Source organism: Aspergillus vadensis, assembly GCF_003184925.1.
Source record: "Aspergillus vadensis CBS 113365 unplaced genomic scaffold BO88scaffold_13, whole genome shotgun sequence".
In the NCBI taxonomy this organism is placed as follows: Eukaryota; Fungi; Ascomycota; class Eurotiomycetes; order Eurotiales; family Aspergillaceae; genus Aspergillus; species Aspergillus vadensis.
The window spans coordinates 41,603-65,141 of NW_020292051.1; the positions used below are offsets into that span (position 1 = coordinate 41,603).

The following is a 23,539-nucleotide window of genomic DNA, read 5'->3' on the forward strand; positions in this document are numbered from 1 at the left end:
GCATATGAAAGAACAAGCAGGGGGGTAGGTAGAAGGGGGCACGATCAGTAGGACTGACTACCCATGCCCTCGTCACCATCCGCTTCTTTCATGGGCGGCTTAGACACTTACTCTGGTATACTACTAAGTACCGACAGGGTTTCATACCTACACTAGGCCCTATTCTGATTCTAGGAGAAGCCAGACCTGTTTAGGGGTTTGATTCAGTTACTGTTCCTTTAGTGGTCTTTTGTAAAAGACATAGCAAATTGTAGTCCTGCTTAGGAGCCGACAGAGTCTTGCGGATGGAAGGAACAGATCAAGTCAATATGGTGATAAGAATGAAGTGGTCGGAACTTGTCGGCAATAGAGTGGAAGGGAGCATGGAAGTGGACAAGATGTTCGACAGGTGGGCTCAGACTATCACGTAAGAAACATGCTACGTTGAAACCGGATCGCCAAGCTAACATCAAGAGGCTAGTCGGTCCCCACTCCTGAAATGGAGGATATTCTTTCACATGGAAGCTGTTCAAAATCCCATCGCTGTTCTCCCATTATATATGGCGTATCTACGTGGTCTTGCTCCGGAATGGATGACTTTGATAGGAGAGGACACCAGCACGAGTCTGATACGTCGTGAAATATTAATTTTTAGGCACAGCACCCAGATAAGACCAGTGCAGAAAATCCCAGGACTATTCTTAGAGTATTGATTATGCTCGGGGTTAGCTAGGCCCGAAGGCCGAGATGAACCAGATTGTTTTAGATTAGCAGCTCCATTGTTCAAGGAATCCATCGACGCTTCTATAGCCAGGAGGACAAGTTTGATGCCCTGTGATGGGGATGACGCTGTGCCAGTCAATGCCTGAAATCCAGTTTCGTCTCTTGTTTCGATCCTAATTGATTTACTATTAATCTGTGGGAAAAGAGCGTGAGATACAAGCACTTGGGCGCGTTCAGCCTTATGGGAAATGGAGCTAGACCAGATTCAGCTAGAGCCGGCATCTGATGTTGTCATGCTTGCCGTTCCCTCCACTATTTTTACCAGAAGAGACGCCCTTCTATATGCTAGATACAGTATAAATAGAACTTGACTTGTATCAATCCATATATAAAGGCACTGCCCGGGATGGCTTCTCGACAAGCAAAGTTCCCCCTAGTTCATTGCCTTTTGATGTTGTGGATCATTGACAAACTTGCTTATGTCATATATGCTAGTCCAAAAGCGTAACTCCGATTACTCGGACATCCAAATCAAGAAAGTCCGATGCGTAATCCCGGATGACTCCTGAAAGAGGCCGACTAAACCATCGACTAACTAGATACTACTAAGAATCAAAAGTACCCCCAGGCTGCCACTAACCACTAAAGCCCACCAAGTGTCACGCTCCCTGAATGACCACACCTTCCTCCTGAACTAAATTAGGCAGCGAAGCCCGTGGGGCTCGGCCGTAAGCTCACAGATCAGATAAGACTTTGATGTTGCCGGTCGCTGCCCTCCGCTTCATCTTCAACTTCACGACACTCCACCACCGGTAGAACTGCATCAGGTGACTTGGCACGGTCGGTCCAACCCACCACTATCAGTCACATCATCGCCTTCAAACAAGAACGTCGCTCTATCCACCAAGGCCATGGACGAAGACCACTCACCAAAGTCTCCGCCGCGACGGCGCAGACCACCCCTATCTTGTACCATTTGCAGGCGTCGCAAGTTAAAATGCGACCGCTCTCTGCCATGTGGGCAATGCACGAAGTCCAAAACACCAGATCAATGCATCTACGTTGGCCCTCAGGCGCCGGGGTCGGGGAGCGCTTCCCGCACCCCGCCAGAACGCGTGCGTGTCTCCAGCAGTCGAGCCAGTCCAGCGCACGGGGGCCTCTACGTCTTCGATTCCAAGCACCAGTCCACCAACAGGGTCACCAAGCCCAAAGCACGGTCAGATGAGTTGCACGAACTGCGCAGTCGCATCCAGTTCCTGGAAAGCGCTCTCTCCAAAACTGGGTCGATGCACACCCCAGAAAGTCTGGGTGGTGACTCGGTAGACATCGGGCATCGTTCGGGTCCGGAGTCGCAGAATCTCATTGACAATGTGAAAGATCTTCCCGATCGGTGTTGTTTTCGGGGGAAGAAAATCCGCACGCGATTCGTTGGACGGAGCCATGCGTCCGTCTCTTTGTCTTTTGTAAGTGTGTGTTGCGCCATGGCTGATTCGTGGATGGTGCTAATGTCCGCAGTTTGATGATGTTGGCAAATTCATGCGGGGCCGCCGCAGTACGATGAAGAGAATCCCCGATTACAAGAAGTTCAAGAACTTCAAGGGGGAGATATGGGCTCGAGAGCGACAGGAGCACCAGCGTGCCTATCAACAAAAGTCTCCCTCGCTTGAGGAGATGATTCCGCCTCGACAAGTTGCTGACGAACTACTCAACTTGTATCTGACCACATTTGAGACGACACACCGTATTTTGCATATCCCAACCTTCCTGGAGCAGTACGAAAACTTCTGGTCGGGAGTGCAGCCGAAAGAACCGTCTTTTGTGGCGAAGCTTCTGGCATTGATGGCAGCCAGTTGCTGTTTTTTGAGCCCGAACACTAAGATCAATGGGGAGAGCAGGGTGTATCAGGCAGCCGCTGAATGGATTGCCGGTGTTCGGTCGTGGATTGCATTCACGATGGTCAGCTCGACCATCGATTTCAACATTTTGCAAATCGAGTGTCTATTGATGATTGCACGGCAGGCCGATGCTATTGACGGGGACATTGTGTGGATTTCCTCGGGCTCGCTCATACGGACTGCCATGACCATGGGACTGCATCGTGATCCTCATCGATTTGGTAAGATGACCAAATTCTGGGCCGAGATGCGTCGGCGGCTGTGGGCAACCATTTTGGAGCTTGACTTGCAGTCGTCCTTGGATGGCGGTATGCCGCCCACGATCGACCTGGACGAATACGATTGCGAGGCGCCCTCTAACCTGGACGATTCCCAGCTGACGGAAAATATGGTCGATGACCCCGTTCCCAAAGATATAGGGGTATACACACAAAGCACCTTTCAGGTTTTGCTTATGCAGTCGCTGCCCCTGCGAATCCGCATCGCCAAAGCCATTAACAGTCTGAAACTTACGATATCATATGATGAGGCCTTGCGGCTGAGCGAAGAGCTGATCCAACTCATGCACTTCGGCTTGGAGATCTTCCGAAAGGCCGGACCGGGCCCGTCATTCGCGCAGTCAATGTTGGTATTCCTGTTGCGGCGGTCGATTTTGGTTCTGAATCGGCCTTTTGCGTTGAGCATTATCCGGTCGCCCAAATTCTCTTACTCGCGGAAGGTCTGCCTTGAGTCCGCATTGGAGATCCTCTCTCACCACGAGCCCCCGACGAGCTCGCAGGTGAGCCCGCATCTGGGGCAACTGAGCGGAGGAATGTTCCGCGATGAATTCTTGCACGCTGCTTTGACAGTATGCGTTGAACTGTACCTGCAGGCAGGCGAGTTCAACACACAGAACACATCGACAATGCAGTCCAGCGCGTTGACATCGTTGAATGATTTGGTACGGTCGCAGCAGGAGGTCATGATTGGGGCAGTCGAGCGAACGATTGAAACATTTGGAAGCCGAATCACGCCAAACGGCAAGGGAGGGAAGGCTTTCTTTTTTCCGACGCTCGCTTTGTCATCGGTGAAGGCGCGACTCCGAGGGGAAGATCCGCAGAAGGCATTGGAGCAGGCTGCAATGCAATGTATGCAGATGAGCGAGCAGATGTTGCAGGGAGCAAGTTGGGAGACGGTCCGAGCCAAGGCTACGTCGACAGTAGGTGTACAGTTCGTGTTTTTATTGATATCTGCTAACAGATGTAGCCGGTTTCTACACCATCGTTGAATCTCGCGACGACGCCGGAAATGCAATTCGACCCTGCGTCGTATGGGTTAGATACGGTAAGTTTTCTTGTTTGACCATATGATGGAGATAATGCTAATGGACGCAGTCTGAATTCGGGACACTATTTGACCTCAACGACTTTGCGATCCCCGATATGTGGGATCAGGACTTTCTGGCGCTATTGTAGATAAGGGTTGGTAGTACCGAGGCGTTGGGACAGCGAATTATTGCGATCAAGGATAAAAGTTTCATGTGAAGCCGACAGGCTATGATGTACGATATGACTGCCGATCATTCCATAGATATAGTTAGTATATAATCTCTCCCATCTCAACAGCACGAACATCTCCCAACTAAGCACCACAACCATGTCGTAAGTCACCCCGTCACTTTACACTACAGTACATCCTACTAAATGACCAATATTAGTTCCCTCCTCACAATCCTCGGCCTCACAGCCCCAGAAGGCCTCGACCTTCCCAACCGCGCTATCCCCTATCTCCTCTTCAACTGGTTCTACGCCTACGGCATCCTCAGCACCCGGCCTGCGAAACGTCTCCTCCGAATCGACCATAACGTCGCTCCCAGAGATGACCTGAAAGTCTACGGCGAGGCAGCCGTGCAAGCGGGGAAGATCTCCCGCAGACAGTTGGATCGACTCAAGCGGCAGGAGGCAGCGCATGCCAATGCCGTCGAGGGCTTTCCGTTATTCGTGGCGGCTGGTGCGTGACCATACCCATTATCCCAACTCCCAATGTTTCTCTTTGGCATCATAGATCAACCGCTAATTATGTATCTGGGGAAATATAGTGGTAGTAGCATTGCACACAGGCCTCCCCAACGACGTGATCAACGGTATCGGGGCATGGTACACGATATCCAGGATCCTGTTTGGACTTGCATATGTGTTTATTGAATCGGAGACGTTGAGCTTTTCGCGGTCGGTGTTGTGGTGGTCTGGGAATATCAGTTGTATTACTGCTTTGGTGTTGGGAGGGAGGAAATTGAATTGATTAGTTGTCTGGATTGTGAGGTTTTTCTGATTTTGGGATGGGAATGATGGATGGATGATGGGGGTGGATGTGTGTGTGGGGATAAGTCGGAGATTGGGATCGCCTGTTGGGAATGATCTGCGGGGGTTTAGTGGGGAGATGCATGTTTGGACCGAGGTAGACTTGTTTTTTGGGGGAGCTGATTTATGAGTTTTATTGGAATTTGTAGTATACTTTTAGATTTGAAATGGGTATGCATAAGGCTGGGAGTTGTGTTATGGTTGCTTATTAACGTTGTTTGATTATTTCATTAGTTAGGTTATTGTGGATAATTGTATAGAAGATATGTGCATCATCCACTGAGCTGTTTGACAGGCAGGTACGCACTACAATGGTTATGATGAAATAAAGATATTAGTGAGAATCTAAACCAGTTATTCCTGCAATAATATATGGATTACAGTTGTGCTGTCAGAACAGTTGAGTCATGCTATTCTGTACTACGGCAATCCTCTATGCGAATACCTACACCACGGAGGATATCATCCCACCAGCAAACCCCCAAAAACAACATTTCCAGTTCACTCTACATATTCTAGTATACCATGTTCAGTTAATATCCCCACAACTCGCTTGTCTCTCCACAACATCCAACACATCACCCCATTTCTCACCTATACCTAAATCACCGTGAGTCACCCTCGATTGGTGGGAAATTCCACCAGCTGCCTCACAGACAATCCGGGGAAATTGTGCCAGCACAGGCCGGCCCCGTGCACCAGCCAAGATCACCATGACAGGTGGGAAATTGTTCTCCCTGGTTTCCCCGTGGGGTTTACCCCAATTCTTCCCCAGATTATCGAGATTGCTATGATGTTATCGATCGTTAGTATCTGGGGTACATACAGATAGACCCCTATAGAGAATTCATATATAATAGACGATCAATGCCTGTTTGTTTTCACCCAGACCAAAATAAAAACAAGCGGCAGAAAGAAATTGGCCTGCAAAATGCACCTCCTCCCCTTAACCCTCTTCCTCACCGCCGCTTTCGGCGTCTCCGTCCCCAGATCTCCCCTCATCCCCGGCGCACAAATCATCCCCGCGACTAACAAAGCACATCTACATGCCATTGGAGCTCAATATCCTAAGTATCCAGACCGTGAGACAGTTACTATTCGGCCCTCAAGGAATGAACTGGACGATGTGTCCAGTGACTTCCTCTGGGGCTTGAAGCAGGCGAACCATGGTGGTCGGTTATTGTTGAAGCGGGGGGAGACCTATGTGATCGGGAAGAAGTTGGATTTGACCTTCTTGGATAATATTGAGGTGCAGCTTGAAGGGGAGATTCAGGTATATCCCTCCTTTCACCTTCTTCGGTAATGGTTTAGGAAACATGATACTGATATTGTTGCTACCGCTTAGTTCACAAACAACATCACCTACTGGCAGGCCAACAACTTCTACTACGACTTCCAGAAATCCATCACCTTCTGGCGCTGGGGTGGTCAGGACATCAAGATCTTCGGGAGTGGTGTGCTGAACGGCAATGGGCAGAAATGGTATGATGAGTTTGCTGGAAAGCAAATTTTGGTATGCCACATCCACATACATTCCTGCAAGGAACGAATATGCTGATAATGACAATAATAATAGGACTCGGACAACACATTCTACCGCCCCATCCTCTTCCTCACCGATAACGCAACCCGCGTCTCGGTCGAGGGCATCACGCAGCTGAACTCGCCGTGCTGGACGAACTTTTTCGTTCGCACTAATGATGTCTCGTTTGATAATGTGTACATTCATGCGTTTTCGACTAATGCTTCGGTCCGTTCTATCTCCTCTGGCGTCTAGTTTGATTCCAATGGTATCAATGCTAACTGATGACAGTCCGACCCCGCCAACACCGACGGTATGGACTCTCTCGAAGTCGACGGTGTCAGTTTCACCAATATGCGCATCGATGTCGGAGATGACTGCTTCTCGCCGAAGCCGAACACGACCAACATCTTCGTCCAGAACATGTGGTGCAACAACACGCACGGCGTGAGTATGGGTAGTATTGGCCAGTACGCTGGTGAGATGGATATCATTGAGAACGTGTACATTGAGAATGTGACGTTGCTGAATGGACAGGTACGTCTCTCGTCGCCCACTGACCCATTTTACAAGACTGATGTGAAATAGAACGGCGCCCGTCTCAAGGCCTGGGCCGGCCAAGACGTCGGCTACGGCCGCATCAACAACGTCACGTACAAGAACATCCAGATCCAGAACACGGATGCGCCGATCGTGTTGGACCAGTGCTACTTTGATATCAACGCTACAGAATGTGCCGAGTACCCGTCTGCTGTGAACATTACCAACATCTTGTTTGAGAATATTTGGGGTTCTTCCTCGGGTAAAGATGGCAAGATTGTGGCGGATCTGGTCTGTTCGCCAGATGCGGTGTGCACGAACATTACCCTGTCAAATGTCAATATAACGAGCCCCAAGGGAACTGCGGAGATTGTGTGTGATGATATCCAGGGTGGAATTGGGGTGGATTGTGTGAGTGATGATAGTGTTACGCGGTAGATACTGGGGTGGTCCATTAGGGTCTACCGTTGATGAATACGTCACATATGGTAGTAAAACAAATAGAAATAAGTTTATTTACTCATTACATTCCTCTTATTAGTAAAGCATGCAATGTGGTACGACATTGAGTACCTTGGTAAACCATAATATCTACTAGTACTACCTTGTAGACAAGAGGACCTTGGGTGCAAACCAATCACAAAGTCGATGAAACTAACCAACCCTAAGTAGTACACATTTAGTATATACACCTTGGGGGTGACAAGTATATAACACATATGAAGCAGACAATATTACTCTAAACCTCCATCTGATTCTGATTCTTCTCATTTTCTCAGAAAGTAACAAAGAATTCAAGAAAATGATCGACTCCGGCAAAGAATCCCTCCACCCAGCAATCCCCAACAATGCATTGGAGAGCCCATCTCCTACACTCAAGAGGAGAAAGTTGCCTGTTACTCTCCTTTCTGGATTCTTAGTACTTCTCCCACCTCCCTTCGTTCTTAAATTCACAGAAAACTAATATAATGGCCACTAAATAGGGAAGCGGCAAAACCACCCTCCTCGAACATATCCTCCTCTCGCCTGACCATGGCCTCCGCATCGCAGTCATAGTCAATGACATGAGCAGGTATATTACCCATCCCCTTGTCTACCACATCATCTAACGAAAGAGATAGTCTCAACATCGACGCAACCTTAATTAAACACCACCACACCGTCTCTCACACAAAGGAATCCCTCATCCAGCTGCAAAACGGCTGTATATGCTGCACTCTTCGCGGGGATTTACTCGCCGAGCTAGCACGACTTGCATCGCAAGATGGGGTCGAGTACGTTGTTATTGAGAGTACGGGGATTAGTGAGCCGATGCAGGTGGCTGAGACGTTCACGGCGGAGTTTGGGGCCGCGATGTTGGAGGCGGATGGGGATGGGAGTGGAGCTGATGGACAGCAGCAGGTGTTGAGTGTGGAGGAGAGGAGGGTTATTGAGGATATGTATATATCTCCCTTCCCCAATCATCTTTTCATTATACAAGTGATGTGTGCTAATATGATGGAAATGTATAGTGTCAAACAAGGCGGTCTACACACCCTCACCACCCTCGACACCACAGTAACCGTCATCGACGCATTCAATCTCTACTCGAACCTCGATACCGCGGAGTTCCTCTCCGATAGATACACCTCCGGGGAAGTCATCCCGGAAGATGAGAGAACCATCTCCGATCTGATGGTCGATCAGATTGAGTTTGCGGATGTGATTATCATCAATAAGATTGATCTTGTTGATAAGGTTGCCAAGGACAAGATCCACACGTTGATTAAATTGCTTAATCCTGCTGCGAAGGTCTTGGAGGCAAAGTACTCCAAGATTGATGTGAGAGAGATTCTGGACACGGGGAGGTTTGATTTCGTTAAGGCGGCGAGTGGCGCCGGCTGGTTGAGGAGTCTGCATGAGATGAGTCGGTTGAGTACGGGGAATGGGGAGAGGGTGGCGCCGAGGCCGGAGACGGTTGAGTATGTTTGCCCCTTTTCTAATTCTCTGTGTCGTGGTTAGGTTCGTTGGCTAATGTGGACAGGTATGGAATAAATAACTTTGTGTATACGGCTAGACGGCCGTTTCATCCGCGCAGGCTGTTCAAGTTGCTGCATGACAAATTTATTATCTTGCAAAATGCGGCTGGGGCGGATGATGATGACGACGATGAAGATGAGGAGGAAGATGACGATAATGATGAAGAGATGAAAGATGAAGATGAAGACAACACAGAAGACGAGGAAGAAGAAGATGAAGATGATGATGAAGACATCACCTCCATTGCCCCCGAAACTATCCTCTCCAACAAACGCTCCGACCCCATCCTCGCCCCCATTCTCCGCTCCAAAGGTTTCTTCTGGCTAGCTACCCGCCCATACCAATTCGGCGAATGGAGTCAAGCCGGCGCTATGCTCACATTAGGCTGTGGTGGAGGGTGGTTCGCCGAACTACCTGACGAAGCATGGCCGGAGGATGCGGACGTGCGCAAGTCCATTGAAGACGACTTCAAGGGAGAATGGGGCGATAGGCGTCAGGAGATTGTGTTTATTGGTGAGGGTATTGACACGACGGCGATTAGAAAGCTACTTGATGAGTGTCTATTGGACAAAAAGGAGATGAAGAAATGGGAGAAGGTGATGCGGACGAACGGGGTAAAGAGGGCGGAGAAGCAGGAGATCATGGCGGGGATTTGGGAGGATGGATGGGAGGATTGGCCTGATTTGGAGGATGATGATATCAAAGATGAGGAGGAGGATGTGAAGGGGGAGAAGAGTGGGAAGAGGAAGGCGAGTGAGCTGTTGAATGGTCATGGCCATGGCCATGCTCATGGGCATTCTCATGCACATGGACCGGGGCATAAGAGTCGACCGGTGGTCAAGAAGTGATGCTTTGCTAAGATTATACTGGTATCAACAAAAGTAACTATTTGCATAAATCATAAAATTTATATACGCTCCATCCCAAATTCCCAAGTATTTACCACCTGTCCACCCTCCTCATCCTCAAATGCATCCCCTCAACCGGCTTCGTCGTAACCGCTCCAGCAATATGAATAACCTGGTTTGGATCCTTCATCTCCACCTCATACCTCGCCAACACTCCCGCCAACGCACACCTCAACTCCGCTTTAGCAAAGTCCTTCCCAATACACGCTCTCTGTCCATGTAAAAACGTTATCTGGGCATAATTAGTTCCGGCTCCTCCATGTCCATTTACCACCTGATTCCCCTCTTTATCCGTGTCCACCCATCGCTCTGGCCTGAACACATCCGCGTCCTCGCCCCAGAACTCTGGACTGCGATTAATAGCATACGGGCAGAGGAGGATCCTCGTTCCTTTCGGGATCGCGGTATTGGCGACAGTAGTGTCGCGGATGGATTCACGCAGAGTCAGAGGGACGGTGGGATACAGGCGGAGGACCTCCTGGACGATGCCGTTGAGTAGGGGCAGGGATTCGAGGTCTGCGTGGGTAATAGGTGACGATCCTGTTGGGATACGGGAGCGGATCTCGTCTCGCAGACGGGGCTGGTATGTCGGGTGTAGGGTGAGAAGGTAGCAGGCCCAGGTGAAGGCGCTGGCGGTGGTTTCGTGCTGTCTTCTATTTAGTATATATGCCCTTCACAGATTTAAGAATCAGTATGGGGGTTGGGTCAAGACATACACCAGCGGCAAGGAACGTCAGCATCTGATCAACCAGCTCATCATCACTAAAGTCACCGCCTAGCATCATCGTGCCGAGAATGTCCGCTTCCAGTTCTGCGGCCGTGGCTTTCGTCTGGAGCATCGCGGCTCTCTTCTCTGATACAATGTCCTTGCACAGGTCGCGGAGGAAGCCTGTCTCTGTGTCGATGACCTTGTTCATGCGCCATGGCAGTTTCCGGGCAAACCACTGCGGGAGGAGAACGTTGACAGCCAAGAAGGCGATCTTCTCGCGGGTTGGCTCCAAAATGGCGAGGAAGCTGTCGGCGACTTTGTTCTCGGGGTTGTGGAGCGAACGAAAGTCGCGGCCCATGGCGGCGGGGCCAATGATATCTAGTGTTAGACGACTATTCAAAGCTTAGTATTGTATTTTGAAGGTGGGATGTTGGCTGCTAAAAAGTAAAAGGGATGGTGTACCTCGCCCAAACACTCATCTCCACACACGACTCATTCGCATCCATCTCTTTCTGCAGCTCGTCCATCAATAACCTCGTCTTCTCCCACATCAGCCCATAAAGCGCACGAATATGCCGCACGTTGAACGATGGCGTCAGGGCCCGACGCTGCTTCTTATGTGCACTCCCTTCGGACAGAATCAGCCCGAAGCCAATGATCCGTGCTAGAAATTCGCGAGTGCGCCAGGGCTTCTCGAAGTCATACGTGTTGGAGCTCATGATGTCCAGCAGGGCCTGGTGGTTCGTGGCGATCAAGAAGCTGCGGTTGAGAATGTCGCGGAAATGAATGAGGCCATTGTTGGGGATGGTTTTCATCCATTGCAGTGGAAGACGGCCGCGGGGGTCATCGAAGAGGACGCGCGCATGATTGAGGTTGCCCTGGAACTGTTAGTGACTGTTATTGCAATGAGAAGCTAGAGTACAAAAGTATACCGGTAGGGTAGGCAGATGACGCAATGGATTCACCCAGTATGGATAGATAATGAACCCCCAGACAAATCGGAGAATAAGATTGCCTGCCAGTGCGAGCAGCGTCACACTGCGAAAGGCCCAGTCGGCGAGTAAACTGTGTTGAAGCAGGTAGCCCTCTACGAGAGACGCTGCCAGCAGCACGAGAGAGTCCATGGTGTGATACAGTGTTGGACAGACATCGCAAAGAATACTTCCAAGATGAAAGTCATGTTGAGAGAAATATTGCAGTTGGAAAAAGGGTATGAGGATCGACATTAACCAGGGTCAACCGAGATGCGTCTGTCTTGCCTCGGTTGCCATGGGCCGATGATCAGCCCTAGTTAACCCCTCATTGCTCAACATTATCAGATAGGCTAGTACGGAGTAGATAGTATGGAGTATATTCTACCCCAATACCTTATTTATGGGGGATAGGAACAAATCACATGGGATCGGCACCGTTGATCGGCGTCAATGCAAACCAGTGGATCAACATCTCCGCAATTTGTTGTTGTCCGAAAGTTAACCGCGGATCAATCGCAACGATTTCCCGTTTGGGGAGTCTCAGTTTGTGGAATGTACAGAATGCCGCATTTCATGCCACAATCTTCAGCCATGTGAGCCTCGGCCATCAATAGAAGAGATATATAGCAAGGGCTGCCACACTTTTACCTTATCTTAGCTTGATCAAGGTACCTTGAATAATTCACCACCAATAGAATTGTATACCCACCATCATGTCATTCATCCCTCCTGTTGTCCACGAATGGACTCAAACTGCCCTGGCCAATCTGCCCCCTCCAGCACAGCAGGCATTGCTGCACCCACTGGTCCCTAAAGCTCTCGCTGCTATCTTGGCTTTTACTGCTCTGCGCCAAACCAACCGCGTCCTCAACTCGCTATCCCTTAGCAATATCAGCACCCGGAAATGGGACAATGCCCGCGAACTCGTCCTCCTAACCGGCGGATGCAGTGGCATCGGCAAGCAAGTCATGACAGAACTATCCGCGCATGGCGCGAAAGTGATCATTCTCGACATTAGTGAACCCACCTTCAAACTCCGTACGCACCCTTCCCTATAACACAAAACTTCAGCTACTAATGATAATCAGCACCCAACGTCCATTTCTACAAAGCAGACATCACCTCCTCCGCTGCACTGCACCCCGTAGCAGAACAAATCCGGCGCGAACACGGCCATCCCACAGTCCTCGTGAACAATGCAGGTGTCGCCAACGACGCGACCATCCTCGACGAACCGGAGGCCAAGATCAGACAAACCTTCGAAGTGAACACGATTTCGCACTTTCTCACCGTGAAGGAGTTCCTCCCCGCCATGATCGAGCGAAACCATGGCCACGTGGTGACAGTGGCTAGTCAGGCTAGTTTCATGTCGCTCGGAGAGATTGTGGATTATAGCTGTTCGAAGGCGAGTGCGTTGGCATTCCATGAGGGGCTGGGGCAGGAGTTGAAGTATTGGCATAAGACTACGGGGGTGAAGACGAGGTAAGTTTCCTCCTCTTTTGTTTATTCGATGCAGGGAAGAGGGCTAATAGTGCATAGTGTGGTTCATCCGCTGTGGGTGCGCACACCCATGATTCAGCAGCTCACAGATGCTGGGAAGGAATTCAAGCAGCCTGTTTTGACGGTGGAGAGGGTGGGCAGCACTATCGCGAAGCAGATTATCTCAGGAAAGAGTGGACAGCTTGTTTTACCTGAATCATTGTGGTGGATTAGTTTGGTGCGGGCGTGGCCGACGTGGTTGCAGGAGACGGCGAGGGGGTTGGCGTCCAAGGATTTGGTCAAGTTGAGGGCGTGGCAGAAAGAGAATGATGTTAGTAAATAGTGGCTTATACGACTTTGGAGTTTAGGTTATTCATGTATAATGTTAATATAATGATTTGTGTAAGATGCAATGCATGAGTCGAGTTTATTGATGGAGTTAGAAAAAGAAACGGTGTAGCTACTTGATTAAAGTGTATGTGATATGTCAGACTTCATTGAAGGCACATACTGCCTGCTACGTGGCATCTCGTCTTGACCTATCTCAGAATATACCAATTTCATGTCTCATTGCATATGTACTATTCAACTATTGACAAATTTAATCCCAAACGGTAAAGCTACTCGCCCCTGCCAGCAATATATACTCCATGCCAGCCATACACATCTATCCCGCAGCCATCACAAAGTCTCACCCAACCATCCTCTCACCCTCATCCCCTGCCCCGTCTCTTCCTTCTCGCCAATATACAGATTATAGATCGGCGCCACATGTCCCTCTCCCTCTCCAACACAAAACTCCATCTCCCCCTTGAATCCCTCCCTCAACTTCTCCACAAACCCCTCAATCACCGGCAACAGAATCTCCCTCCCGCCACCACAAACCAACACCTTCTCCACGGGGAAAGACTCAAACCACTCCGCCGGCGCGCTCGACAGATCCGTATAATGGTCCCGTTCCCCGGTCCCAAGATAGGCCTGCGCCCACGGCCCCGCAACAGCGGGGGTAATCAGGTCCCCGCGCGAATCAATTTCCTGGTCGGTGTAGTCCGAGGCTAGACTAGTCCAGGGAGCGATCATGATGGCTCCGCGGAGGGATCCTTCACAAGGAATGGGGGCGATCTGAGGGTGGGGATGAGCGAGGTGGGAGAGGACTCCACCGACGAGATTCCCGCCTGCGGAGTCCCCGCCGAGGAGGATCTGGGAAGGGGAGTGAGTGGTCAGGATGTGGCGGAGGGCGGAGGTTGCTTGGCGGAGTTGGGTTGGGTAAGTGGCCCCCGGAGCGAGAGTGTAGGTTAGTGTGAAGATGGAGAGCGATTTGTTGTGATATTTCCGCAGATGAGTTATGAGGTTCAAAAAGAACTGGAAATAGCCTCTGTTGGCGGGGAGGGCGAAGCCGCCTCCTATATTTGTTTTGTGAGTGAAGGTTGTAGAGAAGGGATGATGGAAGGGGGAAGGAGGGGGATGAATGTACCGTGATACCAAATCAAGATATTGTCCGCTTTCGGGTCCCCGATCCAATGTCCCAGAGCCCCGTCACCCAAGTCTACTGTCTTGGAGGGTAGCTTGTGCTTCCGGACGTAACGTTCGTAGTTTTGGTCCGTAGTTGGGAGAGCATATCTGCATTGTTAGTGGACATGGGCATTGTCGGGGTTGGTTGCGGTCGAGTAACATACTGCATCTGGGCCACTGTCAAGCGGGCCGTGGCTTTGCGGAATGCCGCATAGCCAATATGAAGCACCAGCGTCTTGGGATATGCGGCCGAACGCCAAAGGGAGGTTAGGAGAGCCCAGAAAACTGTCAAAGTGATTGACGCAAGAGCTGGCACCAAGTCCAGTTTCTCCGCCAAAGAGAGCGAGATTTTGGGAGCAATCATATCGGGTTGGATGCCTATCTCAAGGTAGCAAGTACTGTTTACAGTAATGGCAACATCCTGGCTGTGCGACAGCGAGTTTAAGTCTTCACGGGCCACTGTGTCACTCAGTCTGATTTGCAAAAGATCCAAGAGGCCGATTCGGTTCAATCGCATGTGAGGGTCGCAAGGGTTTCCGTTTTGGGAGCGATTGGCCGCTGATCGCCAGGTCCATTTTTTGATGCCCCAACGGCCGGCGGTTTGCGATCTATCAGGATAGCCTCGGACTCATCATTGCGCTGCACCTGCAGCCGAGGCCATGTGAGCTGCATGCCTCGTTATAAGTAGCCTGTACGACCGCTCATTTCATCATCCACCATCATCATACCGCTCTTATTCCATCATGGAGACTGACTGGGACGTTGTTATTGTCGGTGCCGGCATCTCTGGTATCAACGCGGCATATCGCATTCAATCTCAATTCCCCAACTATCGTTACACTATTCTAGAGGCCCGCGATGCTCTTGGCGGCACCTGGGATTTCTTCAAATATCCCGGCATCCGCTCCGACTCCGATCTTTTTTCCTTCGGCTTTTCGTGGTTTCCCTGGGATGGTAACAGCCCCATCGCCGAGGCCTCCTCCATCCGCTCATATATGCACCGCGCCACTCGCAAATTTGGCATCGACAAGAAAATTCGCTACCAGCACCGCCTACTCGGCGCCGACTGGTCCTCCTCCGACCAGCTCTGGTCCCTGGCCGTCGATCATGATGGGCAATCACGCGCCCTGACTGCACGGTTCGTCATCTTTGGCACCGGCTACTACGACTACAGACAACCTCTCGAAGCCGATATCCCGAACCTCTCCCGCTTCTCCGGGGAAGTCATCCATCCTCAATTCTGGCCGGAAGACCTTGACTACAGCAACAAGAAGATCGTAGTCGTCGGCTCCGGTGCCACAGCTATCACTCTGATTCCCAAGCTGGCCGAGAAGGCCGCGCAAGTAACCATGCTGCAGCGCAGCCCAACCTATATCCTCTCCCTGCCCAACAGCAGCCGCTCGTGGTACAGCTACATCTTACCCGCCGCCATCTCGCGCCGCATCCAGCGCATCACCTGGTTCATCAGCGGCCACCTCTTCTTCCTCTTCTGCCGGACCTTCCCTACAGTCGCGCGCTTCCTTCTCCGTCTCTCCGTCTCCAGCCAACTCCCCGCCCACGTCTCCCACTCCCCGCATTTCAAACCCCGCTACAACCCCTGGGATCAGCGTCTCTGCATCTGCCCGGACGGCGACTTCTTCCGCGCCCTGCACACCGGCCACGCCGACGTGAAAACCGACACCATCTCCACCGTCACTGAATCCGGCGTCGAGCTCTCCTCCGGTGACTCCCTCAACGCGGACATCATCGTCACAGCCACAGGACTGAGATTGCTTATTGCCGGCGGCGCCTCTGTCACTGTCGACGGCGAGCCCATTCAAATCTCCAGCAAGTTCCTCTGGCATGGCATGATGATGCAGGATCTGCCCAATGCAGCGTTCGTGATCGGGTACACCAATGCGTCGTGGACGCTGGGCGCCGACGCTACGGCGTTGTTTATCTGTCGGCTGTTGAAGCACTTGGAGGCGGCTGGTGTGAAGGCGGCTGTTCCACGGTTGCAGCCGGGAGAGGCGGGAAGCTTGAAGGAGCGGCCGCTGTTGAATTTGAATTCGACGTATATCACTCGGGCGTCGGGGGCGTTGCCCAAGGCGGCAGATCGGGGGCCGTGGGTGTCAAGGGGAAACTACTTGAAGGATGTGTGGTTTGCGGAACATGGGGATTTGGATGGGTTGGTGTTTGAGGGGGGAAAGAAGCAGTTGTGATGCTGTGATTAGTAGATTAGATCATGGAGGACGTTCGGCGGAGTGATTGGTTGATATTGGCTTTATGTTCATGTATTACGACTGGCGTATATATATCCTTGTTCGTTTTGTTTTATTCATTTCGAAGATACTACTACATTTCAATGCAAGATACATCTCCTGTTCAAGTCATACATATTGTCACCTTCCTAGGAAGATAATTCCTTCATTTCTAATTTACTATATCAGGGACCCGCTTTTCTATTTTTCAACATATGTGAAGATAACAAGTTCATCTTCGGGCAATTTCATTTATATATTGATTCTTTTCTATCCCATTCGGATTGTAGTTCGAATATCACTCACAGTACTAAATCATAGATGCAAGATGCTGAAATACGGAAATGACATCATACCCAAAAACAGCAAACATACATCCCGAACTCGGGTGCCGATAACTCTATGGAAAGTCAGAAGTCAAATTCCTTCCGGGCGATCCGCATCTCCACATCTAGATACTGTCAGGTTCTGGATGACGATGCTTGAAGATGGGAGTCCTTGCTTGTTATGAAGCTGTGGGGCTATGTTGGGGGGGATTATTGTCAGAGTGACTCCCGAGATGTGTTCCGAGTGAGGAATCTCAGTTAGGTGCGGTGTCATAGATAGAAGATATTTTGGGAAGTACTACTACCGATCTATTAACCGACTGATGTTGCACAAGGGGTAGTAGGATTGTATTGGTAGCCATGATGTCACTGCTTCGGGTCTGTATAAGTACACTCACTTACCTCGCTTTACGATAACTTCGAAACCCTACTTACCTGCACAATACACAATACTACGAACTCGTCATGGATACCTACAAAGACACCTTCCAGCTGCCTCACATCAAGGGCCAACCCCTGCATGTCCTCATCGTTGGCGCCGGCATCGCAGGCCTTTCCGCCGCCCTGGCGATACATAAAACTGGCCACAACGTGACCATCCTCGAGCGGGTACGGGAAATCGCAGAGGTCGGGGCGGGCATCCAGATGGCGCCGAATGCAGCGCGGATTCTCGGTCGCTTGGGTCTATTGGAGAAGGTCATGGAGAAGGCGAATGTGTTGGAGATGAATTCTCTCCGACGGTATAAGAATGATGAGGAGCTGGGGAAGGCGGAGTTGATGCCTTCTGTATGTTATACCATATCTTACCTTTGATCATTGCGGGGGGTTGGCTAATGTGTGTAGGTTGGAGAAAAGTATCACGCTCCCCTTGCAGTCATCCATCGCGGCGACTTGCAAAGCATTCTGCTTGAGGCGGTACGGTCGGAAAATATCCCCATTCGAACTGACTCGCGGGTTGTCTGTGCGGCGCCCGATTTCTCTGCGCGCGTGCAACTTCATACCGGGGAATGGGTATCCGGGGATGTTGTTATCGGGGCGGATGGGATCAAGTCCGATCTGCGACACCAGATGGCGGCGCAACATGGCATTCAGGATATTTGTCAGCCGACCGGAGATGCGGCGTACCGGATCCAGATCCCAGAGGATAAAATGAAAGGGGATCCGCGGGCGCGGGAGTTACTGAAAAAGAATGTCGGGATGCGGTGGATGGGACCGGGAGGCCATATTATGGCGTATCCGATGAAGAACAATACTGTGTATAATATGGTATTGTTGCATCCGCAGAAAGAAGGCGCGGAGACGGAGGAAAGCTGGACGAACAAGGGAGATAAACGGGAGATGGAGGAATTTTATTCCGAATGGAATGGACTCGTTCGCGATTTGTTGAGTTATGTTCCTGACGGAGAGGTGATGGAGTGGACGCTGAACTCGCATTTCCCGCTGCCGACTTGGATTGAGAATCGCGTGGTTTTAATGGGCGATGCGTGCCATCCTATGCTGCCGTATGTGGCGCAGGGAGCGGCGCAGGCGATCGAAGATGCTGGGGTGCTCGGGTGTGTGTTGGCCTTAACGGACAATATCGATAGCGCATTGGCGGTTTATGAGCGGGTACGAAAGGATCGCGCCGAACAGATTCAGAAGAGTGCGGCAGTGACACGGAAAGCGCTGCATTTGCCGGATGGCGAGGAACAGCGCAAGCGCGACGAGGCTATCCGCGGCCCTGGGAAGAATCCGGATCTTTGGGCGGATAAATCCTGGCAGGATTTCATGTGGGGTGAGTTTGTGCCATTCTGATTAATGCGGTGGTTCTGAAGATGCGATACTGACGGCTGGTTGTTATGTTACTTGTAGGTACGGATGTCATGAAGGAGACGGTCGATAACTTCGACGACTTGGTTGCTCGCAGTCATGGATACCATCCACATGCGTTGAATGCGGTGGCTTATTAGAATGCTTCTTTTTGTGATATATCCGACCGAGGGACCTGTCAATAATAATAATGGTGGATATTGTGAGATCCGGCGACTCCGTGGAATTGTACTTCCAGCGACAACAATTATACGCCTAGTAAAGAAGCAAACGAGCTTGTCGGCATTCTAGACCCGGCGATCAGCCAGCCAACCAAGCCGGGGTTTAGCATCACACCCACAGCATCCATTCCAAGCACCTTGGTGCCCCGAAGGTCCAACCATCCCCATCCAGCTGATTGCGCCTCCCGCGGTGATGCCGGTCAGAGTGACACGTCAAAGGCAGCCACCAAGCACAACACTGCTACACGGCGAAAAACTGAGAATCGCATACTTCTGATGCTGAATGGATTCGAATTCCGAAGTAATACCGGATAGTGGACGGAAAAGGTGACTAAGTAAGGGGTAGACTCAGCTTAATCTACTTCAATCTATTGGGGCGATCAGTCAGATATTATATTAATCTACTAGCTACGGTAGTCTGACCCATTTATGGGACAGTGCTAGGATTTGTGCCATGCTGGACTGAAGGCTACTTTCTGACTTGTGCGTCTGACTGTGGAGGCAGTGTTTTGGGGTTGCATAGATAGTGTTGGTCCAGCAGTAGCGTTGAAACGGCGATGGTTTAGCGTCGTCGCGAAGTTTTGCTTCTTCTGATGGGGAAGGATGTGACAGGATCCGAGATGGAAATAGCTAATAGTTACGGAAGTATAGGATCATTGTGGTGTATTTGATACGTGAGTAGTATTGTATGTCTATTCGTAGGGTACTTCTGATATATACCATTGTCTAGTACTACTGTGTAAAACTGGTGCTTGTCTGCAGCGGATGTACTCCGTACTGTAGTAGGTTGCATTCCTTTGGATGACCGATCGCGGATACTCACTACTATGGATTTGTGAAAACAGCATAATGCTTTTGATAGGATATATTGCTTTTTTTTAGAGAAAGTTGCTGGAACTTCGGATCAAGTTGGGGGGTTAGCCGAGCATTACGACGATGCATACATTGTATTTTGAGGTAGAGATATATATACAAAATCGGTATACGGAGACTCCGAAATATTGATCGCACATTATTTTCTCTCCGAATACGGGGTATTACTGATAGACGAACAATGATCTTTCACAGTAGGCGTAGATTGAGCCTTTGCCTCACTATGAAATTCTAGTTGCACCTTGGATGATCTTCAGATAGTGTGTGATAGTCTAGAGGGCGGGTCAATTGGAATGCTGAATCCATACTTGCCGTGATTTCTGCCGGACACTCCAGTGCAAGCAAATACCACGCGTGACCTCCATTTCCATCTGCATTCTGTCTGCACCGGCTGCAGCAGCAGTCACTCGACATGATCTTTGCGTAACCCGACTCTACGAACTGACGGTTGACACATTCTATGCAGAACACCAACCGTCAAACTAATCCAATGTGGTTGCATGCAATTGATGGTTGAATGCAATCATTGACACCCAAATTTTGCATACCGTGTATGTCTGTCTGTCTGCGAACCACAGCAGTACTCGAGAGTACCTCCCACAGTAGCCACGAGCATGGCGTCCTCCTGTTCAGCCGGAGTTTTGCGAGTGGGGTAGCTGAGATGAGTTAATGATTGAATTTTGCTCGAGCACTGGAGCATCTGCAAGTAAGTGGACCCCTTGCTGTTGGTGGTATCCCGTCCGTAGGTACTGTAGGGAATGGTAGACGACGCAGACGTGAGGTGAGTTGGGGCGCTTTGCTGTAGCTAGCAGGAGAGATTTCCGTTCTTCCGGCATGATCGACATCAAGGACCTGGTGAGTGCCGGAGTCCTGGGAACAAAGTGTGGCAAGAAGATTCTGTATAGTGTATACCCCATCCTGCGCTCATAAAAAAAATCATCTCCACTTTGAAAGTTGGATGAACATGCGGACAGGACAGGCTGGGCCTGTCAGGGTCAGTGTTGGTTCCCGCATTACTGGAACCACTCGGACGCTAGACTGCAACAGGCACGACGAGGATCGATCGCTTCCGCCAGGGATGGATCCCGTGCTTTCGTTCCTTGGTCCGTCCTCGGTCGCTTCGCCATGACGATTCGAACACCTCCCCTTTTGACAGAACAAGGCACGAACTATGGAGTAAACTTTAGGTCATGAATCCACCACTTGGCAACTTCAAGTGCCTGTCACCCTTTGGTGAAGGTTTTGCAATATTCTCCTTTAGTCAATTGCGTCCGCTTTTCTCCCCGAGACACCGGCAATGGCGCCGTGTCCCTTACCGATACTGGATTGAGCCTTCTCGCTGAACCGTCACGTGGGAGCCAAAATTATCCACCGGCGCGGGTTGCAGCCATCGTGAATCTCCGATCTCTCTTTCCAGCTGAATGACGAGATTCTTCCGTCCATCCATACCGACCCACCCGCCATGCCTCCTGGCTGAATCAGATCCGCTTATTGCCCCGAGATCCCACGGGCTCCATGAAACTAATGTATCCCTCTTGATCCGTCTAATCATGACTCCTGCCTGCAATTTTCGGGGTTCCATCCTGGTGCGTCGGGGACTACGCGGCCTGCACATTGGCCAAATCAGGAACGTCAATCCCAACTTGGTCAGGATCAGACGCTTCCTCCCTCTCCTGAGCTAAAACAGCTCTGTCTGGTCATCAACCAAAATTACATACAGGTTCAGCACTGGCTGCTGCGGAGGTTCCGGATCGTGCACCCACCGCGCTAAGCGGGCCGGGGCGGTTCCTCAGCCGGGAGTCTGTGTGTGCTTGCCAACCATGGTTCTCCCAGTCGTCCAGCGCACGGCAATGGTGTTGGCACTGGTTTCGGATGGAGGACCAGATCGTGTATCAACATAGTTACTCCGCTAGACAGGAAATCTAAGCAAATGTATTTACCTGGGTTCAGTTTGACGATTAAACCGATTGTCTGTCCGAGGTAGGCAACCATCCATCCCGTCTTCAGCCCGGTGGAACCCTCTCTGCCTGCTTAGTAGCCGAACTAATTCTAACATACAGAATACTACTGGCAAGGTATTGACTTTACATACCACGATGATCACATCGAGTCCTGCCAGCCGAGACGGATTCATCCAATCCGCGTCCGTCCCCTCGATCGGCAGTTCGTCAGGACAATGCGGGTTTGCCCACTATCCGACTTTCGTTCATTGCCATTGGCTCCGATCGAAGAGCTGGGCCCATCCAGCCCCCCTCCGCCCCAGTCGGGAGATCACGTCCTCTCTCTACCCTCAGGCAGCCACAGCTGAACTCTCGCCCTAGCAAGGATCATAGCTGTTCAATAGACTATGCAGCAAGAAGGGGTAACTAACACAAGCAGGAGCTCAGCTCTATTCCAGCGGAGACTCCGAGTGCTGGTCAACGTAGCTGGAAACGGCCGCCACGAGCAATTCACGAGACCCAATGTGAGCTCTATTCGCCTGCCCCTGCCGCTGCTCGTGGGTGTGGGCACCATACGGGATATGGCCCGTGTTGAATGACAGAAAGTCCCGAGACACCGGTGCTAATGTGGAGGGGGGCATCGCACTCGTCCAGAATGGCCTGTGCTGCTCCACTGCCCATCCCGTCCGCATGGTCAAGAATTGGGACAGTAGTCGGTACACAGTAGGCTGGGATGCACTGCGCAGAGGGTTCACCTTCCTTTCTGATACGCTCATCGTGTCATCACGAAGCTGTCCCCCCTCCATCTCCCTTTGCAGGTGCCCAGCGGCGAATACCCTGCATTCGTGATGTCAATGCCATGGAGACCAAACTTTGATCAGCAGAGGGGATGCAAAGAGTCAAAGACATGGGTTTTGCAACCCCATTGACAGCCATTTCTCTATTGGTCCTCTCCGAAAGAAACTTTGATTTGGAATTCTCAGCCGTTCTGGTGGTGCTGAGAGGCCAAAGATACAGAGGGACCCATCGGGATCAGACTCTTCTCAGCCACGCTATGCTGCAAGAGGTATCATCGTGGATGGGGGGTTAAGCTTGCCACTATTGCTCGCTCATGAATCGTGCTCACACGCCAGCCCACCTCATTGCATCAGCCCCCGGTAACCCAATCCAGCCCCCCTGTCTAGGGTTTTTGTCTTTGCTTTTCCTACTTATTTAAGCGATCTTGCCTCCCACATAGTACGGTCTTCCTCTCCCTCAGACTGATACGAGGATTAACCTCTTAATCAAAGCCTTTATTCTTCAATGTGTTAGGTTGCCGTTTTGCGTCGCTATTTTTCTTGTATAGTGAGTTGTTGCCGCTGCTTCTCCGGAGAGACCTCTGCTGAGCCTGACCTTCCTCCACGGCCTACAGTCACCCCCTCCAGATACCCCAAGCAGTCGCCACAACTCACTCGCACTCCTTCTCCCGTGAAGAAAACACCACCTTCGAGGCCCACAGAAACACCAGATCTTGCTGATACTCAAACAATCA

General features: G+C 50.8%; 11 protein-coding genes across 11 annotated transcripts; 6 read left to right on the forward strand and 5 right to left on the reverse strand.

The window, feature by feature from the left end:
* The first annotated feature begins 1,320 nt into the window (after positions 1–1,320).
* BO88DRAFT_57641 (putative C6 transcription factor) lies at positions 1,321–4,048 on the forward strand. Its single transcript, XM_025712978.1, has 2 exons — positions 1,321–2,165; positions 2,218–4,048. Exons 1-2 carry the CDS (start codon positions 1,614–1,616, stop codon positions 3,862–3,864), a joined length of 2,199 nt encoding a protein of 732 aa, XP_025562207.1. The 5' UTR covers positions 1,321–1,613; the 3' UTR covers positions 3,865–4,048.
* On the forward strand, positions 3,735–4,928 carry BO88DRAFT_405346 (MAPEG family protein). Its single transcript, XM_025706855.1, has 5 exons — positions 3,735–3,795; positions 3,843–3,920; positions 3,971–4,237; positions 4,294–4,586; positions 4,675–4,928. The coding sequence occupies exons 3-5, from the start codon at positions 4,233–4,235 to the stop codon at positions 4,875–4,877; spliced, it is 501 nt and encodes a 166-aa protein (XP_025562208.1). The 5' UTR covers positions 3,735–3,795; positions 3,843–3,920; positions 3,971–4,232; the 3' UTR covers positions 4,878–4,928.
* A 939-nt stretch (positions 4,929–5,867) lies between these two features.
* BO88DRAFT_444198 (CobW domain protein) lies at positions 5,868–9,865 on the forward strand (the record flags this gene model as incomplete). Its single annotated transcript, XM_025710085.1, has 9 exons — positions 5,868–6,209; positions 6,282–6,449; positions 6,513–6,686; positions 6,750–6,995; positions 7,047–7,409; positions 7,982–8,070; positions 8,120–8,437; positions 8,510–8,959; positions 9,022–9,865. 9 exons carry the CDS (start codon positions 5,868–5,870, stop codon positions 9,863–9,865), a joined length of 2,994 nt encoding a protein of 997 aa, XP_025562209.1.
* A 45-nt stretch (positions 9,866–9,910) lies between these two features.
* On the reverse strand, positions 9,911–11,764 carry BO88DRAFT_463432 (cytochrome P450). The gene is made up of 4 exons (XM_025711254.1): positions 11,567–11,764; positions 11,097–11,512; positions 10,642–11,026; positions 9,911–10,571 (listed from the first exon to the last, which is right to left on the reverse strand). Exons 1-4 carry the CDS (start codon positions 11,756–11,758, stop codon positions 9,957–9,959), a joined length of 1,608 nt encoding a protein of 535 aa, XP_025562210.1. The 5' UTR covers positions 11,759–11,764; the 3' UTR covers positions 9,911–9,956.
* A 266-nt stretch (positions 11,765–12,030) lies between these two features.
* BO88DRAFT_389508 (SDR family oxidoreductase) lies at positions 12,031–13,430 on the forward strand (the record flags this gene model as incomplete). Its single annotated transcript, XM_025704915.1, has 5 exons — positions 12,031–12,105; positions 12,169–12,201; positions 12,304–12,646; positions 12,697–13,090; positions 13,148–13,430. The coding sequence occupies 5 exons, from the start codon at positions 12,031–12,033 to the stop codon at positions 13,428–13,430; spliced, it is 1,128 nt and encodes a 375-aa protein (XP_025562211.1).
* Positions 13,431–13,768: 338 nt separating this feature from the next.
* Positions 13,769–15,271, reverse strand: BO88DRAFT_444201 (lipase/thioesterase family protein; the record flags this gene model as incomplete). Its single annotated transcript, XM_025710086.1, has 4 exons — positions 13,769–14,490; positions 14,562–14,707; positions 14,764–15,207; positions 15,228–15,271. The coding sequence occupies 4 exons, from the start codon at positions 15,269–15,271 to the stop codon at positions 13,769–13,771; spliced, it is 1,356 nt and encodes a 451-aa protein (XP_025562212.1).
* Positions 15,272–15,342: 71 nt separating this feature from the next.
* Positions 15,343–16,832, forward strand: BO88DRAFT_366607 (flavin-containing monooxygenase; the record flags this gene model as incomplete). Its single annotated transcript, XM_025704043.1, has 1 exon — positions 15,343–16,832. The coding sequence occupies one exon, from the start codon at positions 15,343–15,345 to the stop codon at positions 16,798–16,800; it is 1,458 nt and encodes a 485-aa protein (XP_025562213.1). The 3' UTR covers positions 16,801–16,832.
* A 703-nt stretch (positions 16,833–17,535) lies between these two features.
* BO88DRAFT_57681 (salicylate hydroxylase) lies at positions 17,536–19,375 on the forward strand. The gene is made up of 3 exons (XM_025712979.1): positions 17,536–17,951; positions 18,009–18,939; positions 19,017–19,375. Exons 1-3 carry the CDS (start codon positions 17,631–17,633, stop codon positions 19,112–19,114), a joined length of 1,350 nt encoding a protein of 449 aa, XP_025562214.1. The 5' UTR covers positions 17,536–17,630; the 3' UTR covers positions 19,115–19,375.
* Positions 19,376–20,226: 851 nt separating this feature from the next.
* Positions 20,227–20,589, reverse strand: BO88DRAFT_57694 (uncharacterized protein). Its single transcript, XM_025712980.1, has one exon. The coding sequence runs from the start codon at positions 20,480–20,482 to the stop codon at positions 20,300–20,302; it is 183 nt and encodes a 60-aa protein (XP_025562215.1). The 5' UTR covers positions 20,483–20,589; the 3' UTR covers positions 20,227–20,299.
* BO88DRAFT_405349 (uncharacterized protein) lies at positions 20,427–21,002 on the reverse strand. The gene has a single exon (XM_025706856.1). The coding sequence runs from the start codon at positions 20,911–20,913 to the stop codon at positions 20,698–20,700; it is 216 nt and encodes a 71-aa protein (XP_025562216.1). The 5' UTR covers positions 20,914–21,002; the 3' UTR covers positions 20,427–20,697.
* A 1,371-nt stretch (positions 21,003–22,373) lies between these two features.
* On the reverse strand, positions 22,374–23,235 carry BO88DRAFT_405350 (uncharacterized protein). The gene has a single exon (XM_025706857.1). It carries the CDS (start codon positions 22,782–22,784, stop codon positions 22,458–22,460), a length of 327 nt encoding a protein of 108 aa, XP_025562217.1. The 5' UTR covers positions 22,785–23,235; the 3' UTR covers positions 22,374–22,457.
* Positions 23,236–23,539: the final 304 nt, after the last annotated feature.

Excerpts from the sequence above, each read along its gene's own strand:
- BO88DRAFT_57641 (XM_025712978.1), top strand. The coding sequence starts at position 1,614 with ATGGACGAAGACCACTCACCAAAGTCTCCGCCGCGACGGCGCAGACCA. Across the intron at positions 2,166-2,217 it reads CGTCCGTCTCTTTGTCTTTT|TTTGATGATGTTGGCAAATT; the intron begins GTAAGTGTGTGT and ends TAATGTCCGCAG.
- BO88DRAFT_405346 (XM_025706855.1), top strand. Across the intron at positions 4,587-4,674 it reads TCCGTTATTCGTGGCGGCTG|TGGTAGTAGCATTGCACACA; the intron begins GTGCGTGACCAT and ends GGGGAAATATAG.
- BO88DRAFT_463432 (XM_025711254.1), bottom strand. The coding sequence starts at position 11,758 with ATGGACTCTCTCGTGCTGCTGGCAGCGTCTCTCGTAGAGGGCTACCTG. Across the intron at positions 11,513-11,566 it reads GTCATCTGCCTACCCTACCG|GGCAACCTCAATCATGCGCG; the intron begins GTATACTTTTGT and ends TAACAGTTCCAG. Across the intron at positions 11,027-11,096 it reads GAGATGAGTGTTTGGGCGAG|TCGTCTAACACTAGATATCA; the intron begins GTACACCATCCC and ends AGCTTTGAATAG.
- BO88DRAFT_57681 (XM_025712979.1), top strand. The coding sequence starts at position 17,631 with ATGGATACCTACAAAGACACCTTCCAGCTGCCTCACATCAAGGGCCAA. Across the intron at positions 17,952-18,008 it reads AGGCGGAGTTGATGCCTTCT|GTTGGAGAAAAGTATCACGC; the intron begins GTATGTTATACC and ends TAATGTGTGTAG. Across the intron at positions 18,940-19,016 it reads CTGGCAGGATTTCATGTGGG|GTACGGATGTCATGAAGGAG; the intron begins GTGAGTTTGTGC and ends TGTTACTTGTAG.
- BO88DRAFT_57694 (XM_025712980.1), bottom strand. The coding sequence starts at position 20,482 with ATGTCGAGTGACTGCTGCTGCAGCCGGTGCAGACAGAATGCAGATGGA.
- BO88DRAFT_405349 (XM_025706856.1), bottom strand. The coding sequence starts at position 20,913 with ATGTCGATCATGCCGGAAGAACGGAAATCTCTCCTGCTAGCTACAGCA.
- BO88DRAFT_405350 (XM_025706857.1), bottom strand. The coding sequence starts at position 22,784 with ATGAGCGTATCAGAAAGGAAGGTGAACCCTCTGCGCAGTGCATCCCAG.